The 17,303-nt window shown below is 46.7% G+C and overlaps 1 protein-coding gene across 1 annotated transcript; it reads right to left on the bottom strand.

The window, feature by feature from the left end:
• Positions 1–318: 318 nt before the first annotated feature.
• LOC115384071 (protein Shroom2-like) lies at positions 319–16,953 on the bottom strand. Its single transcript, XM_030086370.1, has 12 exons — positions 16,792–16,953; positions 16,105–16,253; positions 9,909–10,010; positions 9,588–9,605; positions 8,394–8,516; positions 6,002–8,306; positions 5,597–5,652; positions 2,979–3,608; positions 1,934–2,419; positions 1,425–1,599; positions 1,071–1,343; positions 319–993 (listed from the first exon to the last, which is right to left on the bottom strand). Exons 1-12 carry the CDS (start codon positions 16,936–16,938, stop codon positions 718–720), a joined length of 4,740 nt encoding a protein of 1,579 aa, XP_029942230.1. The 5' UTR covers positions 16,939–16,953; the 3' UTR covers positions 319–717.
• Between the last annotated feature and the right edge of the window lie 350 nt (positions 16,954–17,303).

Raw genomic sequence — 17,303 nt, 5'->3', positions numbered from 1 at the left:
TCAAATCCACTTCTTACTCTAGCACAAATTCAAGAGTTACACTTCAAATTCAGATCATCATCATCATATGCAAAAAAAGTGACAATTTCAATGTTTAATACGCTGCAGAGAAAATTTCACTTCATATCTTGTTTGACAAGATGATAATACTTTGAAATCAAACTCTGAATCATTTCACTAGAAAGCAAAAAGTAGGTCAGGAGTGATAAATTACAGGGGGAAACATTTCCCCTTAGTTCATTTAAGCTTTTCAGAAAGACTACAATAAATTACTAAAAAAGAAAAAAAAAAACCTAAAAACTTGAAATACATGGGTGATTCTTACAAACCTGGCAGCATTCAGCAGGGGAGCAGAATTATCAAACAACACAAATAAATAGAGAAAACAGAAACGCCGAGTATGAAGGTACAACCAGGAGCTGGGTTTAATTTCATTTATAGCCGTACTCGACGAATATCGATGCAAAGCTCGTAATTTATAACAGATTAAAGACCGGATTTGTAACCGTGTAAAGGCATCAAAACTGTTTCAGTGGTTGCTACATGTATATCTGTATGAAATGGAAATATATTAAAAATACCTTGATATCTGGATGAAAACAGAGGAGCAGAGTCCAGCCTGGAGTGTGACGCCTCTCCGTTCTCACACACCTGATTCAAATGAGCGGGGAGATTCGATTCAGGCGTGACCCGGCAGGTGTTTGTGTGTGAACGGCGTCAGAGCGGCGGCGGCCGCTGCTCCAGCGGCAGGCTGTCCACCAGGCACTTCAGCTGCTCCTCGCCCAGCTTGATCTTGTCCTCCAGCTTGCGCTGCTCGATGATGAGCGCCGACTTCATCTTCACGAAGTGCCGGTAGTCGTCCAGGCTCTCCGCCCGCAGGTGGGCCTCCATGATGCCGGAGACCAGCTGCTCCCGGCGGTCCAGGTTCTCCTTCAGCTCCTTGGCGTCTTCGTGCTGCCGCATCAGCAGTTTGCGTTTCTCCGTCAGAGTCCGCTGAGGGAGGATGGAAATGAAATATTCGCTGAGTTTTTTAAGAGTTTTCACTTCACCACTGACGGCGGGGTCGTTACCTTCTCCTCCGGCGGCGCTTCTTCCTCCAGGCTGTTGAGGGCGTTCTCCACCCGGGCGAGCCGTCCCGACAGCGACAGCAGCAGGCTCACCACTTTGTCCAGGTCGCCCACGAACATGCGGAATTTGTCGAGCTGGTTGGGCTGGCAGAGCCGCTGCACGGTGGCCTCCACCTCGCGGCCCAGCGCCTCGTTGTCCTCCACGTCCTCCTGCAGGCTCTGCCGCGCCTCCCGCAGCACCTCCAGCTTCCTCGCGAGGCTGGAGATCAGCTCTTGCTGGAGAAGGAACGCAAAGGGACATTTCCAGACCATCAGCTGTGAAACTTCAAGACATGTGTCGCAGTGGGCGAGTCTTACCTTCTTACTGGCCAGATCGACGTCCAGCTCGTCCTCCGAGTCCTGCTCCTCCAGCTGCTCCTGCATGTCCTTCATCTTGATGAGGAGCTCGGCTTTGGGGGCCGACGTGTTGTAGTAGGAGGAGCTGGGGACGAGAGAGGACGCCGCTGACAGAGACACGTCGTCCTCCTCCCTCCTGACACACACACAGAGACACACATTAGATATGCATCATTTTTAATGACAGTAAGTCAGAAGGCAGAAGTTTCTGTCAGCAGTGCAGCCAGTAGGAAAGAACTGAACAATATCTGCATTTGTCCACTAGAGGGCAGGCTGGGGGCTTGAGGATAAAACTGGACTGAACAACAGACAAAGAAAATCAACATTTAGGGATTCATTTTTGATATAATTTTGCTGAAACTATTAGATAATCAGCTTAAAGTGGCATTAAAAGTTAGAAATCTAATTTAAAAGAAATCACAGAACACAAATACAGACAGGAAGTAAAGTTTATTCTGCAGATTTCCCACCTGTCTGAGCTCCTGGGGGACGATGTTGGCAGCCTGGCGCCGGCGGAAGCCCTCCTGCGCTGCTGGGCCCCCTCCAGGATCTGCCCCTCCTGGGGGAAGAGCCCCTCCATCAGGTCCATGGTGGTCTTCCTGCCAGTCTGGTCCAGGATGTCCACCAGGGACTTATCTTTTCCCATGATGTCCCTCGCCAGCTCCTCTCTCTTGGCGTCCTCCTCTGAGCCGGACCCAGGGACTGGTTCCTGGACCGGAGCAGAGGCCGGACCGGGCTCCTGGCGGGTGTAGGCGCTGAACAGGGAGGAGCCCGGCCGCTCGGCGGTGCTCAGGGAGGGGATCTGGGGCGGGAAGTTGAAGAAGCTGCAGGTGTGGTTCTGGGGCAGGTAGGCTCGGCCCTCCCGCTCAGAGCTGCTCTCAGAATGGACGATCCTCACCGGGACCTTCCTCACGGGACTGCTGACATTCATCTCTCCCGCGGCTTCGCTTTCTGACCTGCAGAGGAAAATCAGATGAGAGCTGCTCCACTGACGCTACAGTTAATTCATCTAATTGTTAAATATAAAGCAATTCCAGGTGACAAGGTGGATGTTTAGTGTATGCATTTTTAATCCCAGTTCAGGTGTGTTTAAAGGGTTCAGATGTTTCATATCAGAGCTACGAAACAACCATCGGGATTAAATTAAAGGACAGATCACAGAGTTGAACTGCAGAGGGGATCAAAGGTCGAAGCAGCCGTGTGGCTTCAGCAAAATTACAGCCTCTGGTCGAACCGGTCTCAGGGCCACGGAGCAAATCCAGGACCAGGACGATCAATCCCTCATCGTCTGTCCTGTCGTCATGTTTCGAGTTTGAGCCACATGCTGCCGCTTCCCTCCTCTGATACATGTGTCCAACTGATCTACGGTACACTTTCTGTACTGAGTGTCTTTTCTTTGTCGAACTTGTTTACGTGAAGCTGGAACTGAAAGCCTCTTTGACGGGACCGGAGGGGGCAGCTTTACATAACAAGGGGCAGCGAGGAGACCTGAAGTCCTCCGGCTAAGCTGCTTACCTGAGCAGGGAGTCATCTTGCACGGACGCCGCGGGCGGTTTGTCGGTCAGCCTCAGGGGTGCAAACTGTGGCGAGGGAGAGCGCCCTCGATCCTCCGCGGGGAGAGAGAGCGCGGCGGTCCCGGAGTGGACTGGGGACGAGGAAGACGAGGAGGTTGTTCCGAACTGCTCCGGCTCCTCCAAGCGTTCGGCGCCTTCTTTGCTCACGTCTGGCGCTGACATCCTGCCGAGGCGAGGGGAGCCGGCCTGGGCGTGGCCGGCTGAGGAGGCCGGGGCAGCGGCATGGTGCTGGGTGTCGCAGTCAGAGCCGGACAGAGGCTGGAGCGTGGCCGGCTCTGCCTGGGCGCCGGCGAGGAATTCCTGGGAGGAGGATGTGGTTTCTGGGCCTAAATGGGGCCTGGGTGGTGGCAGGAGGCTCTTGGTTTGCGGAGGCTGGGGTGGCTGCTCGGGGCCGGGGTTGGGACTGAGGCTGCGAGGCCCGGAGGAAAGCGCGGGGTGGGAGGGACTGGCAGCGTCTCCACTGCTCCTGCGGTCAGGGAGGCCTGAGACGGTGCCCTCGTCTCTGGGCGCTGGCGGGACCGGCTGTGGGCTGTGGTCGGACTCGTATCGAGGCCTGTTCTCCGTCTTCCCTCTAGAGGCCAAAACAAAAACAAAGATGGTTTTCACCTGCAGCATTTTCTGAAACCTCAAAAGTCATCTAACCATAGAAATACACACAACGAAACGGAACACAACACTTTGTGCACTGCAAAATACTTTCTCTCCAAAGAGATAAAAAATATCACTTTTACTAAATTTACTTCTGAATTTAATGATCAGATCCTTTTGGAATGTGCAAACTGTGTTAATACAAATAAGGAAAGCTGATTTTGAAATCTGAATAATCTGTTTTCAGAACTTTGGATCTAATTCTTTACGCTCTGGTGAAAGGCTTGAGTGCAACTCAAAATAAAAGTGTGAAGACAGCAACAAAAATGTCAACGGTGAGCATCTGATGGTCGGACTGTTGGACTTAGTCAGCTGCTATAATGCTAATGCAAGCACGCATGTGAGAACCACGCGTGCTGAAATTCAGGATGTGGTCTGCTTCAAGCTCCCAAGTTGCTACTGTGAATACATTTGACATCAACATGAGTCACAGAGGATTTTCTTTGGTTGCTTGAACCACATTTCTGAGCCGTGGTTTCAGCATGTCCTTAAAAAGAGTGCACAAAATACAGATGAAATTTAGTTGATGTGAAAGCGGCGAAGTGTCCATCTTATATTTTTCCCATGAGTCAATACATTTCTCCTGCGGTTTGCACTGAGTTACTTCCTGCAGGAGTGAGGACACATGCAGGACGATGGCGCCTGAAGATAGGAAGACACTGACTTCAGATTTTAAAGGTGTTGGCTGGTTGGAGTGACTGTATCACAAGTCAGGAAACATGAGTCACAAGTGGGAAAGCGAAGCACCGAGGTTGGATTACAAGCAAGCTCAAATGGAGGTTTTAATACTTTGGGTAAATAAGCGTATTTCCCTGTTCGTGTCTATATTCAGCTCTTTAGCAAACACCATGGCGAGACTTTACAGTGGAAAATGGAAAAGTGGCACTGGAAAAGTAAGAAGTTAAAAGACCTTTGAGGTGCTCATTTGACAACATTTTTTTGAAGAGGTGGTTAATTGGTGCATGTATAATTGATGAAATTGGAATTACAAGCATTATTTCATCTGTGTGTTTGCCTGTGACACTACTGTTTGTCAATTATCTCCAGATTATCACGGATCTGCTGGGAACTTTCCAAACCGGTAGCTTTTAGACTTTACAGCAGCATAATCGCACCATTGCAATATTTAAAAGACGTGAAAATCCTACCTGATCCAGGTTCATGTGTATGACCAAAATATCTTTAATTTCACGAAGGAATGAAAATTAAGATGAAATTCACACGTGAGCATAAAGAAAAGTAATGTGATGATTTCAGAGCAAACGTGGGAAGAATATACTCCGTTGAAATGATATCCTGACACCGTTTCCTGCTAAAAAGGCGTCTAATGTAACATAAGAAAGGAAGAATTTGAGCAAGACTTGAGCAAACACCTCCTACTGTAACTCTGCCGACACACTAGGTTGAATTTCTCTTTTTCTGAAAAGCTCAATGTAACACCTCGCACACAAGGTGATACGTCAACAAAGACGCCAACACCGGGGATGAATTTCCACATACAGCAGAGACACTGATCACGTACTCGACAAAGGAATGTCCTTTGTCAACAGAGATTATGGACGAACTGATATACTCCCACCCGCCTTAAATCACCTGGACCTGCTGAGAAAACTTTTGTAAAACTGAGGAGACCAGGAGATACTGTTCTCCTCAACGTGAGCTTCAGCAGCAAAGAATTAGACTGGAAATAAAGCTCTAGTATGACAGAAGATGATGCTCCCTTTAACTATAAAGGAAGACATTCAACAATGCTACCTGGTTTTTAGTCATTATTTGTGAACCACATTCTGAAGTTGTATTGTTTCTATATAAGATTGGTTGGTTGTTATTGTTTCGTTAAGAAGCGAGAATGCAATTTCTGATGTGTTATCTTTAGCATGTGGTGCAGAAATGAACTTGTGTTGCTCTCACCTGGTGGTTAAACTGCTCTGCTGTATTTGAGAATCAGTCCATGGAGAAGGAATCCCCTGCAACAGGAAGATAGAGATTTAATACAGTGAGAAGTGTCACTGGTTGTCTCTTCAAACTGAAGTTTACCTGTTGAGCTAGTGGTCATGCACATAATTATCTGACTGCATTGAACAAAGAAAAGGATTCAACGGTGGTTCATTTTTTTTTCCTGGACTAAAAAACACGCCTGCATTGTCGAAACTGTAAATCAAGGATGCAAAGATCAGCTGAGTTTTTTTAAATCAACAGCACGCCGGGACCCAAACGTACTTGGTCAGGTATTCTAGTGGTCTTGTGAAAGACACGTCCCAAGAAGTAATAATGGAAAAAGCTTTTCTGCTAATATGAATTATAAATCTTGTTCACCTGTGCGTAGAAGTCTGCAGAAGGAGAAGATCTGGACCTCTCGTGGATGCAGACAGTCTTTTCTTCAGTGCCTGTGTCCAAGATATTCTCTGCTGAATGATACCTCCCTTGCGTCTTGACCTCCAAGGACTTCTTCTGCTTGTTCCATGTAGCCTGGTATTCAGCGAAAGTGCCAAGCCTTTGCTGCTCGAGTAAGAGCTGCCTGTGTCTTGGACTCAGGAGGTTGTGGTCTGTGGATGGGTCGGCCTCATCAGGTTCTCTTGTTTGAGTTCCCACTTTGGGTGTGCCGGTCTCATCGAGACCCACGTCCTGGTTTGCACTCTGACCTAGCTTCAGCACGGGCCTGGAAAAGGTAGGTTTGGGCTCAAAGAGCGTTTTCTGTTCCCCAAATGAGCCCGGTTGAGATTCGCCCTCCATCCCCACTTTATCTATCTTGTCAGGCTCTGAAAAAGAGTGTGTCCTCTTCGCCAAGTGGAAGCGTTTACGTCCTCTAACACGAGCATTTGAAGGTTTAACTGCAGGCGCCTCTGGTCCCACCGGCTCGAGGTCTCGCCTCTGGAAGGAGGTGGCTTTCAGGACCCTGGCCTGTGCCTCTTTCAAATGGTCCTTGTACGTATTTGAGAAGGAGACTCCGGAGGATGTAGACGTTTCCATGGATCTCCACTCTTCGGCGTCCTCGTCCTCTGCCTCGCACGTCGTCAGGGTTGCCGCACTGCGGCTCTTCTGGAGCTGAGCTCGCTTCTGCTGGATCTCTTTGCGGAGAGTGGTGGCGTAGCGATCGCTGCGTCGGGCCGCCTTTCCACTGCCGGTAGCCATGGCGTCGCCAGCATCCAGTGTCGACACGACACTAGCAGCGCCCGGTTGCTTCTCGGCCAGACCCCTGCTCTCCTGGGCGAGGGAGTGGAGAAGAGGGGTTTTCAAGGGGGATATTCTGTGGTCCTCTTGAGGTATCCATGGATCTTGAAGTCTTGTAAGACAAACTTTATGTTCTCCACCTTGTTGATGGGTTAGAAGGTGTCGTTTCGCGTCGTGGTGTGCTTCACTTCTCTTTGCAGCGTCCTCTGGGCTGCGGCTTTGGCCTGGAAGTTCGGAAGCTTGGTGGTCATAATGTAGACCATTCCCCGGATGGGAATGACCATTGCGCTCCTTATTTTCACTGTAAGGCATCTGCGAATGAGGTAGAGAGTACTTTGCCTTAACGTTCATCTTCAAGGAACTTGAAAAACCTGCGTCACTGTTCTGCATCCAGTGGCTCTTCTCCGTTTCCACTCTCCAGCCCTCTGCTTTGCCCTGCCTGGCCTTGTGCTCAGTCGTCTGGACTGAGTGTTTGCTGGCCAGATTTTGCCAGTACTTGCTGTGGGCCGCACTCTCCGGGTTTGCGTTTCCGGCAGAACTGGCGGTGGAGTGGCGTACATGCTTGCGGCTGAAAGCATTGGTCGGCAGGTCCTGGAGGCTGCGATAGTAGCTTCCTACACTTTGAGTCTTGGCGGGAGGAGCAGTTCTGTTCTGCAGATAGAATGGGCTTTCATCGCTGTACTGCCTCTGGTGAGCGGGCGGTTGGGTGTAATGAGACTGTCTGACGTCGCAGCTTGACAATGAGAAGAGTTTATTGGGGTGAAGCTGGTTGTGGTTGTGATCCGCCGTCTTGTTGGGATGACTGAACTCTTTGGTGGGCAGAGGGTTGAAGCTACGTCTGGATTCGGAGGTTTTCTCGTGCTGAGATCTGAGGCTGTTGTGGTTTGTGCCTTCGGTCAGTTTTTCCACCGATCTACCGTGGCCCTTCGCCAGACCACCAGGCCCTTCAGAGTAAGGGAACACCTTTGTCGCGACAAAACTGTCACTGCGCAGAGGAGGAGGTGGCGGGGGAGGCGACTGGGACTTTTTCTTCTCTGGTACCTGCCACACCGGACCAATACCGGGTCGACCTGCAATAGACACCCGAGACGCAGGCTGGTCGTCTGGCCTCAACCCCTCCCAGCCTCCGTTTCCCAGCGATGGCTGCAGGTACCTCAGGGATCCTTCACTTTGAATTCCTTTGAAGAAAATATTTTCAGTGCTTGTACCCTTCCTGGGGTCGTGAACAGGGGGGCTGGAGCCAGTGGAGAAACAGCTGAATGCAGAGTCTCTTTTGCCTCCAGGGTCAGAGAAGGGCTCAGCACTGCCAACGTATTTAACCGGAGACAGACGACCTGGAGGGTAGGGGTGGGAGGGTCGCTCCAGTCTCTCCATGTTGCTCACTGTGCTGAACTGACCCGTCTGCTGCTGCTCTGCGATCTGCTCCCCTTGGTCAGACGTCTCTTCGGGCCTGCATTGACAGAAACAGAAAGAAAATGACCGTCTGTATTCTCCGAACACCCTTCGTGCTGAGTAAAGCTGAACTCGAAAGTCTCACTTTGCTTCATGTTTTGGCTGCCAGACTGGTGCCGGGGAGGCCTCTGTCCTGGCAGGATCAGGCTCCTCTTCTGTCAGTTTGGAGGAGTGCCAGGAATGAGGCCGCGAGCTCGGATCATTCTTTCTGCGAAACACAGAGGCAACAGGACACTTTACACAACCGGGGAGCTTTTGACAACTTAACTTCGCTGGCATTTTCAAGGTTTTTTTTTTTTTTCTAATTCTTTTTCTTCCCAGAAGAAAGACGGCAGGATTTCGCAGAGTTCAAGAGTTTAATATTTCTTCATGAGCCAAGCAGGGCAACCCCATCCATCTCCTCCAACACCTCACTGTGTACTATCACCACTGAGTCTACAGAGTTTAAATAAGAGTCATAGCTGTTCCATTCTTATTTATCGTGAGCACAGGTGAGCGGGAACATCAACTTCGACTTCGATGCTTTTCAGATGCATAAAATAAAATAGATTCCAGCTGTCCTCAAATATTTGAAATCAGAGTTGTTCTGGATGCCTGAGAAAACTACAGGTAGTTTTAAAAAAAAATTTCTGAGCATATCAGTAACATAATAGCAACACTGTTAATTCTATTATGTTGTTGGTTGGTATAAAGCTACAGTGTTACATTAGAAGTTAATATTACATACTGATTTTTTCCATCCTCAAATAAATAGCTGAAGATCAGTTTTTCTGGAGATGTCATGATCATTTTTTTTTCACAAAAGCGTTGTTGGGCATGATGAATTCACAGTATAACACAAGATTTGATTCTAGGCTTAGGGGTCTTTCTCTTCAGTGTTTATGCATATTTAATTGTTTCTTTGCTTACTATTATATTCCAAAGCCATGCATATTGGGTGAGTTGGTGTTTTGATATGTCCCAACTGTCTAACGCTCCGTGTTTGCTGTGATGAACTGGTATCCCAAGTTGGACCAGCAGTATAGAAGATGAATGGATGCATGCATAGATTACTGAGGTGGGATTTTAATCAGCTAAGCTCTCACTGACAATTTTAGATCTCTGTGATTTGTCTCTTTTTCATGATTTAGGCAAAAATTTATTTGGCACTAGATCAAGGCTTGCATATTTGGCGTGTGTGAGGAATACACAGCAATCAAACACATCAGTGTTGTGTTTAATATGACCACGCCTGATGAGAGTGAGATGTTATTCATCATGACATCAATCCTGCACATACCCTTTGAAGCGGTTTTTCCTGGAGAGCGTGTTGAAAAGGAAAAGAATCAGATATTTAGTTACATCAACAAAACCATCAAAAACCGTCATGGCAGAAACACGACTAAAGCACGACGAGGACGAACATCACAGTGCTGATCACAGCGTCACAACCAAAGCAACCGTTTTGGATGTGAAGCAGCACAAATACACAGAAATGACAAGACTTGGGAAGAATCAAATGGCACCAGACAACGGCACACAAAGCACAAACTCAATGATCACAGATCGCGCGGATTCACCAGGAACTACCGTCTAGCACAGCGAGCCGAGGAGCCGGTACCTCATAGAGCTTCGTAAAATCTTGGTGAGGAAGCTCCTCGCCACATGAACCTCAGTTTCTGACGGCATTGTGCGCGGCGACACAACGTCAACCATTGTAGCCCTGATGGGCAACATGCGAGGAGTGGAGAGAAAGAAAGAGGAGGAAGAGGACATGATGCCATGAGTTGTGGTAACAGCATTAGAAGTGAGAGAGAAACTGGGATTATGCAAACTAAAGAGCCTAATTAATAATTTTCCACCAAATGAACAAACAAACTCTCTGATTTAAGTGACAGCAGTCGTTCAGTTCTGCCTAAATTTAAAAGAAGCTGACAACTTTTCAGTCTGTTGATTACTCTGAGGTGCCTTTTGTGCTAAAAGGTGAGCTGAATGAAACGGAACATCAACAATGTAATACGGCAAAACATCATCAGTTTCTATAGGTGCTGCAGGCAAATATTTCAATTTAATTCAATTCAATTCAATTGAGGTTTCAAGCTCTTGAATGTGATGTCTGACTCATTGTAAAAAGCTGTCACAACAAGAAGGGAGAGACCTGCCAAGCCATATGGTCCTGATGGGGTTTAGCTGCTTCAGCTTTGAGAAAAATTCCATGAATGTGACTCACATACCCAGAGCGGAGCGTAATCTGCTCCCACAGCCTCCAAAACCTCCTTTACATCAACTGATTAAGTTAATTACTTAATCTCAGTGCATGTATGACAAAAGCAAATACATGCCGAAGTTTGACTGAGTTCTTCAACCGAAGTGCTTGAAGCAGATTTTTAGCAGATAGTCCAAGTTCAAACGTCAAATAGAAGTAAAATATCTCGACTTGATGAGAGTTTACCCAAGTGAAACCTTAACACTGCCAGGCCACGACAGAGACGCCGCATTCTTCAACAAGGGAATGTGGGGAGGTATTCACCCCCCCCCCCCAGTTTTAAGTGGGACATCAATACTGGCCATTGAACCTCCCAGCCACTGGGAGGGAATCAACAAAAAACATTACGCTCCCTGACACACATTTCACCAGACTCTGGTTACATTCTTGTTCTACATAAACTAATCACAGTATTTCAGTCTGAATCTCTGAGCTGAACTTTAAATGCTCATCATTATTTCATAATATCAACACAATAAAAATGTCTGAGAAATGTTGGGACTTTTATTTTGTGTATTTGACATTTATCTGACCTGCATATCCTCAATAAATTAGTAACTTTCAACTATGTTCTGGACAGACACCAACACAAAAAGCAATCAACAAAAAAAAGACAATATCATATAAAATGTAAGTTATGGCTAAAAGCATTGTTGAAAACCAGTTAGTTAAACCCTCATTTTCCTGTCGTATGTCTCATCGCTATAAATTCTAGAATGAAAACCTTCAAAAATTAAGAGAAAGCAGATAAAATAGAGTTTTATGTTCATTTAGTGGCCCCTAAGAATTCTACAATATGTCCATCCCACTGCGGAAACATTTGGTAATGTGTCACAGATCTCTAACATTTGCTTTTGAGTTCTCAAGTAATGCTTAAGAACTGCAAGAATATGCATTATAATGAAGTTATCTTTGGGGAAAAGGGGAAGAAGCGCTTAATTTCAGCACAAGCGACAACTCTAAAGCTCTCAAATCATCATAAATCCAAGTCTTGAAGTCATAAAAGAGTTAAATGAGGCTCTAAAACCAACATCTGAGCACATTAATTTACTGCTTATTCCACACAAATAAAATCCTAAATCAGAATATGTCCGAGCTCATTCACAAACTGTTATTTCAACTTGTAAACTTTCTCCCTCTGCGGCTCGGTGTCATGCACAAAGGGAGATGTGTCGCCTCCAAACAAGCTCCTGCAAACAATGGAAATGCAAATGTTCCGTCCTCTAAAGAGCTGAGGGTCTATTGTCAGGGGATACAGCTGGTGTGTCACAGATATTCCTCAGGGGGAGGAGACATGAGCTCCCAGGACAAGGAAGCCTCTCTACAAATATATCGCACAATCAGCAAACAAGTAGCATTTCAGTAAGATGTACAGGTTTGCTTTGATAGTCTGAATTCTGAAATGAGGCTCCAGACTGCATCGAGAGGTGAAACAGAAGGAGGAGGACTTTCTTGGCATTAAATCCCACAAAGGAAACATTCTCAGAGCCTTTTGTGATGCAGTCGACTGGGGGAGAACAACAACCTGAGCTGGAAAACCTCTAAAAGTGTGATTTGCCAGGCACACCGCTGACTCCATCTGTATAAACACACTAAACATGCTTGTAGCTGTGCTTTCAGAAGAGGTGAGACACTGATATGTGTATAATCTATAGTGCTCAAAACACACAAACAGATTAATTTAAAGCTTTAAAGCTGCATGTTTCCGTTTCATTTTGCACAAAGAAGTCCCAAAAGAAACAGAAACACAAATAAAGTGACAGTCGACATTGTTTTAGAAGAAAGAGAAGAAGGAAATGAAGTTGTGGTTTGGTTTATCTCAACAAAATTGTTGTTTGGTAACTTACCAACTATCTCACTCACACAGTTACAAAAAAAAAAGAAAGAAGCTTCCTCTCCACGTCAGGCTCCTCCAGAGAGACAGAAAAAGTGACCAAAAAAAAAAATACTTTGACAAAACGACTCCCACATGTTGTGAAAGAAAGGAGAGCTGTGAGGAATCTGACATCTCCCTGCCTTCCTCCTCCTCCTCCTCCTCCTCCTCCTCCTTCACCCAGTATGAACACACACTCTCCACCTTGTGCCACAGAGGAGATTTCTTAGGGATTATGAAGGGGGGGATTTGAGAAGAGGGGGAGGAGTTATTGTCCTGTCCGGCGTCCTTGCTGTAATCCAGTGTTTGGGCCGTGAGTGGCTGGACCCGTGGAGCGCCGCTGAGGCTGCTGGGAAGGTGAATCAACACAATGTAAACACCATCACGAGAGAGCGAGCGGCAGGTTAGAAGATTCGGGTCGGAAAACACAACCCAAACTTTTTCAGTTGCCAAACACAGGGAACATTTGTGTGCTTCTATAAATAATCAAAATATGTCTCATATAAGTTTATTCTGAGGGGACTTTTCCTTCTCCCATCAGCCTCTGCTTTCTTTCTATCACATTTCATATTTGACGAGCACTCCCCCCCCCCCCCCCCCCCCCCCCCCACCCCCCCACCCCCCCACCCCCGCTGTGAGGACGTACCTCAGTGTCCTTGTCAGGAAACAGAACAGACAGGAATGTTTGGCTTGGTCTGTTTTTGAGAGATACCAGCCAATGTCAGGCTGAGTGGGAGGAGGATGAGTGACTCCTCCAGCCGAGGGGAGGAAAGGCAGCGAGCTCTGCAGGAGCTTCACTCTGAAAGGAGGCTACTGCTCATCAGAAACTCTCTCATATTTACAACCGGAGCCAGTGTGAACCCTTTCTTTTTCCCCTGCGTCCCTAAAATATTCAGAATGTGTGATTATTGCCCTGTAGAACTGAACTTGAACCACTCATTTGTAAATGGGCAGGAAAGATGTGTGCAATTTTGGACCTGATCAGGGACATAAATGAGCAAAAATTAACATAATATTAAAGCAATAAATATTTAGCTATTGATTTTTCAATCAATGTACTTAAACTAAGGAAAAATATATGCCAATTTCAGCTTAGTGGGACCAAAAGTTAACATGTACAACAATAAATATAATTATTTTGTTGTTAAATGACAGTTATTCTTTATTCTATGTATTTCGTTGAAAGAAGAACCAAAATCTTTTGTGCCTACATGTTCAATGTATCATGAATCAAATGACACAAACAGGTTTTAACTCAATAAATGAACACAAAGACACCATGTAGGAAGATCCTGCAGTCTTCTGTACTTTTGCATTGAGAAATGATTATCATTTGCTTCTTCTCCTCTCCCAACTTATAAACTGAAGCGTTTAAAGCATTTCTGGACTTTTTATCTAATTATCTAAACTATGGTTCCTGGTTAAAAACAATAAGGAAACATGTTAACTATTAAATAGTGTAATATTTTGAATCACTGTATTATTGATTTTATGATTAATAGAATAAATAATCAAGATTTCTTTTTTGTAATGCAAAAAGTTTATTATAAAGTTTTGTTGGCATTTATTATCTATTCCATCACAAGTCTTTCAGTATAGGACATGCCCCCCCTCCCCAGGCGCTTCACCCGGCCCCCGTCAGAGGGCTCAGCGGAGACACATCCTGCTGATTCACCAGCTCACCCAGCAGCTGCAGCCCACCGGGGCCGGCCGCGGCCCGCCGCGCTCCAAACACGGCCGCACAATAGAAAGTGCCAGCGTCATCACAGCTGGGCTTATCGGTGTGTGACTGACTGCCTGTACCGGCAACACACACTGACACACACACACACATATACACAATAAAGAGACAATGCACTGTAAGCAGATGGCATACACCTGGAACATCTGGCTCACACCAACAACTCGTTGTTTATTCCCTCGACATTATTTGTATAAATGTTGAATAAACACTTGAAATCTGGATGAAACATTATTTTAAAGGCAGGTGAATAAATTCCAAGCTGTAACCAGCTATATTTAAGGTTTAAGTTCACTTTTCTCCCTGTGAAATCTAAAAAAATGCTTCCATGTTTCAGAGCAACGAGGCCATTTCTCACCGTGACAGAAGAAAGCAGGTTTAGGAGCTGGGACAGTTATGGCTCCAACACATCATTTGCAAGATAATGTCATTTGTTTACTCACATACACAGATTTAGATCCACTGCTAACATGAATTTACCTGAGCTTGTGTCATCCACCTGTTTGCATTCAGATAGCTCAGAAAAGTAGAAAAAGAAATCCCTTCGAGATGATGATTTGTAAAAACGGACTCATTTGCCAACCTTTATGTGTCCTCAGGTCGAAGAAAACCTGAAGTCATCTCAAAGTCATTCACCTCTTCTTGATCTAATCCCAGTTGCCAGGTAAACCGAACAACTCAATCACAGGAAGAGGAAAAAGAGGAGAAAGTACCTGGGGGTGAAAATCTTCTCTTTATACGTTAAAAGCCAAACATGTCCAAAGAGAGGAGAGGGAAGCAGACAGGAGCGCCCACTCTGTGCCTGTTGGAGAAGCCAAAGCCCCTGAAAACAATAGGCTCTGCTGATATGGCCTATCCCGCTAAGCAGTGTCAACTCACCTAGGCAACACGGACTATACCACTGCTCCTGCACCCGGGGGAGGCCCGCCCAGCCGAAGTGGCTCTGGTGGCGACTCCACCATCTCTCTAAACAACTTTCCCGAGTTCTGCTCTGGAGTCCTGCTCGGTGTTTCCCCGTTAGACCCGCTCAGACGGAGGGTTTCCCCGGCAGAGGCGGGTTGTTGAAACGCGGACGGTCCTCGTCTACCTCCTGTTGACTCGACCTGCTGTGCAAAGCTGAGCCCACGCCTGTGGCTTTACAACTAGTAATTGGATTCGAGCTTTAATGCTCAGCTGCCATTAGCCGGCCAGGAGAGGAGCATGTAATTCTGACAGGGCAGGACATCAGTGACACTTGGAGCAAAAACCGTTTTCAGGACCAATTAGACAGGTTATACTTAAAGAGAGAGCTCAGAAAAAGAAATCTTTCTCACAAATCACTTACAAATGGAAGAAGCTGTGAGCATTTTAAAAACACGACACCTAATAAAGAAATCTGGAACACGCTTGGCCTCCTTTGTACATGGTGTCCTGACCTGTTGCTGCACCTGTATGGAGGGTCGACCCATCGCGACCATCAACAGGGTCACGCTGGCGAGGTTTGACAGAGGGTGGGGGGTGGGGGGGCTCCCCGCTGTCTAATTTACAAGTCATTATCTGCGCTGAGGAATAACAGCGCTGGCTGGGGCTCAACCGCCTCCACAATGCCGGCTTTTGTTTTACCCCCGGAGAGCAAACGGGCAGCGAGAGGCCCATGTGGAAGGTGGTCATGCTCCTTCCTCTACCCTTAATGCGAGAAATTAATGTTTCGGGAACAAAGTGTGCCCAAGAGCAGCATGTTGTTTCCATTTAACGTCCTTCTCTGAACAGCTTCAGGTTTAGTTCAAGGGAAAAACTTTGACGCCGTCTGTCCTCTGACCTGCTGATCAGTCACCTTTATCACACCAGAAAACAAATTTTATTTGAACAGAAGGCCAGTAGGTCTATAGTCGAGTTATTTTCATGAGAATCATTCACAATGATCCCCAATTTAAAAATAAACGGTGTAGTTTTGGTACCTTCGGACCACCAGGGTCAAGGTTTTATGGGAGCTCTTCACCAGGCAGATGGCTTCCTGTCGAGATCCACTGAGGGGAACCGCATTCACGCTCACCATCTCATCGCCGGCCTGAAGACGCACCGCCGCCGCCACGCTGCCCGCCTCCACCTGGACAGAGGCGACAGCATCACCTGGAGGAACCTCTGTCATGACACGTCCTGTTTCTCTAACACGCATCTGGAAGAGCGCCCACGTCCCTCTGGACTTTCACTCCATGTTGTGTAACCTTGTCTTGCCCAATGACCTTCAAATCAGCCAAATTTGATGTGTGGAGAAGCTGCAGAAGGCTGCAACCTGAGTGCACTGATGAATATTTCAGCCCTGCACCGGCTGTAACCCGAGGCAGGCGGAGGCGCCATGGCAGCAGAAGGAAAAGGCTCCGGACACCTGCCGCATCTTTATTCCGACCGGGAGGACGGAGAGGAGGAGTTAGGATTTTCATTCCGAAATATTTCCATCAAGCGAACTGAGCTCTTCAAAACTTTAACCTCAAGTGTAACATTTCACACTGCAGTGGTGGTCAGGGCCAAAAACACACACCCTTCTCGCTCTCATTCACTTTTGAAAGACTGGAAGGCTTCAGATTTTGCAGGAGAAGTCTAATTAAATCCATCAGTGTGTGTGTGTGTGTGTGAGGCCTGGATACCTTTGTGATGACCAGCGGCTCTCTGTGCTCGCTGCCCCCCCTCAGCGTGAAGCCCCATGGTGCTTTGCCCCGGAGCAGCACCTCCACCAGCTCTGCACTGCCCTCCACCGCCTCCCTCCACTCGTCCGCCTCCCTCCACCACTTCATCCTCCCTGCTGAGGCTCTCAGCTTGTCTCTGTAGTCCCCGGCATCCACGATGCCTCTGGCCGAGTGGACTCCCATCAACATCAGCTCACTCTGGAGGACATGAAGGACATTTATTTCTGTGTAATACTTTATTTAACATGAGACGTCTCAGAAAGTGACAGACAGATGTTTCTTATGAGTAATTATTAAAATGTCAAAGCTTTCTTTTTTCAGCCTCTAAAATCCAGACATTTACTGTTTACTTGTAATTTAACCTGCTTTAATATTTCTTTTCTTTTTTTTTTTTTTTTTTACTGTTAACGACATCAAATATTCCTCGAACTGAAACAAATCCAACAAGTCACATCAGATAATGAACTCATTTA

Source organism: Salarias fasciatus, assembly GCF_902148845.1.
Source record: "Salarias fasciatus chromosome 23 unlocalized genomic scaffold, fSalaFa1.1 super_scaffold_20, whole genome shotgun sequence".
In the NCBI taxonomy this organism is placed as follows: domain Eukaryota; kingdom Metazoa; phylum Chordata; class Actinopteri; order Blenniiformes; family Blenniidae; genus Salarias; species Salarias fasciatus.
The sequence above is the reverse complement of the archived record's forward strand: the minus strand, read 5'-3'. Positions and strand labels throughout refer to the sequence as shown.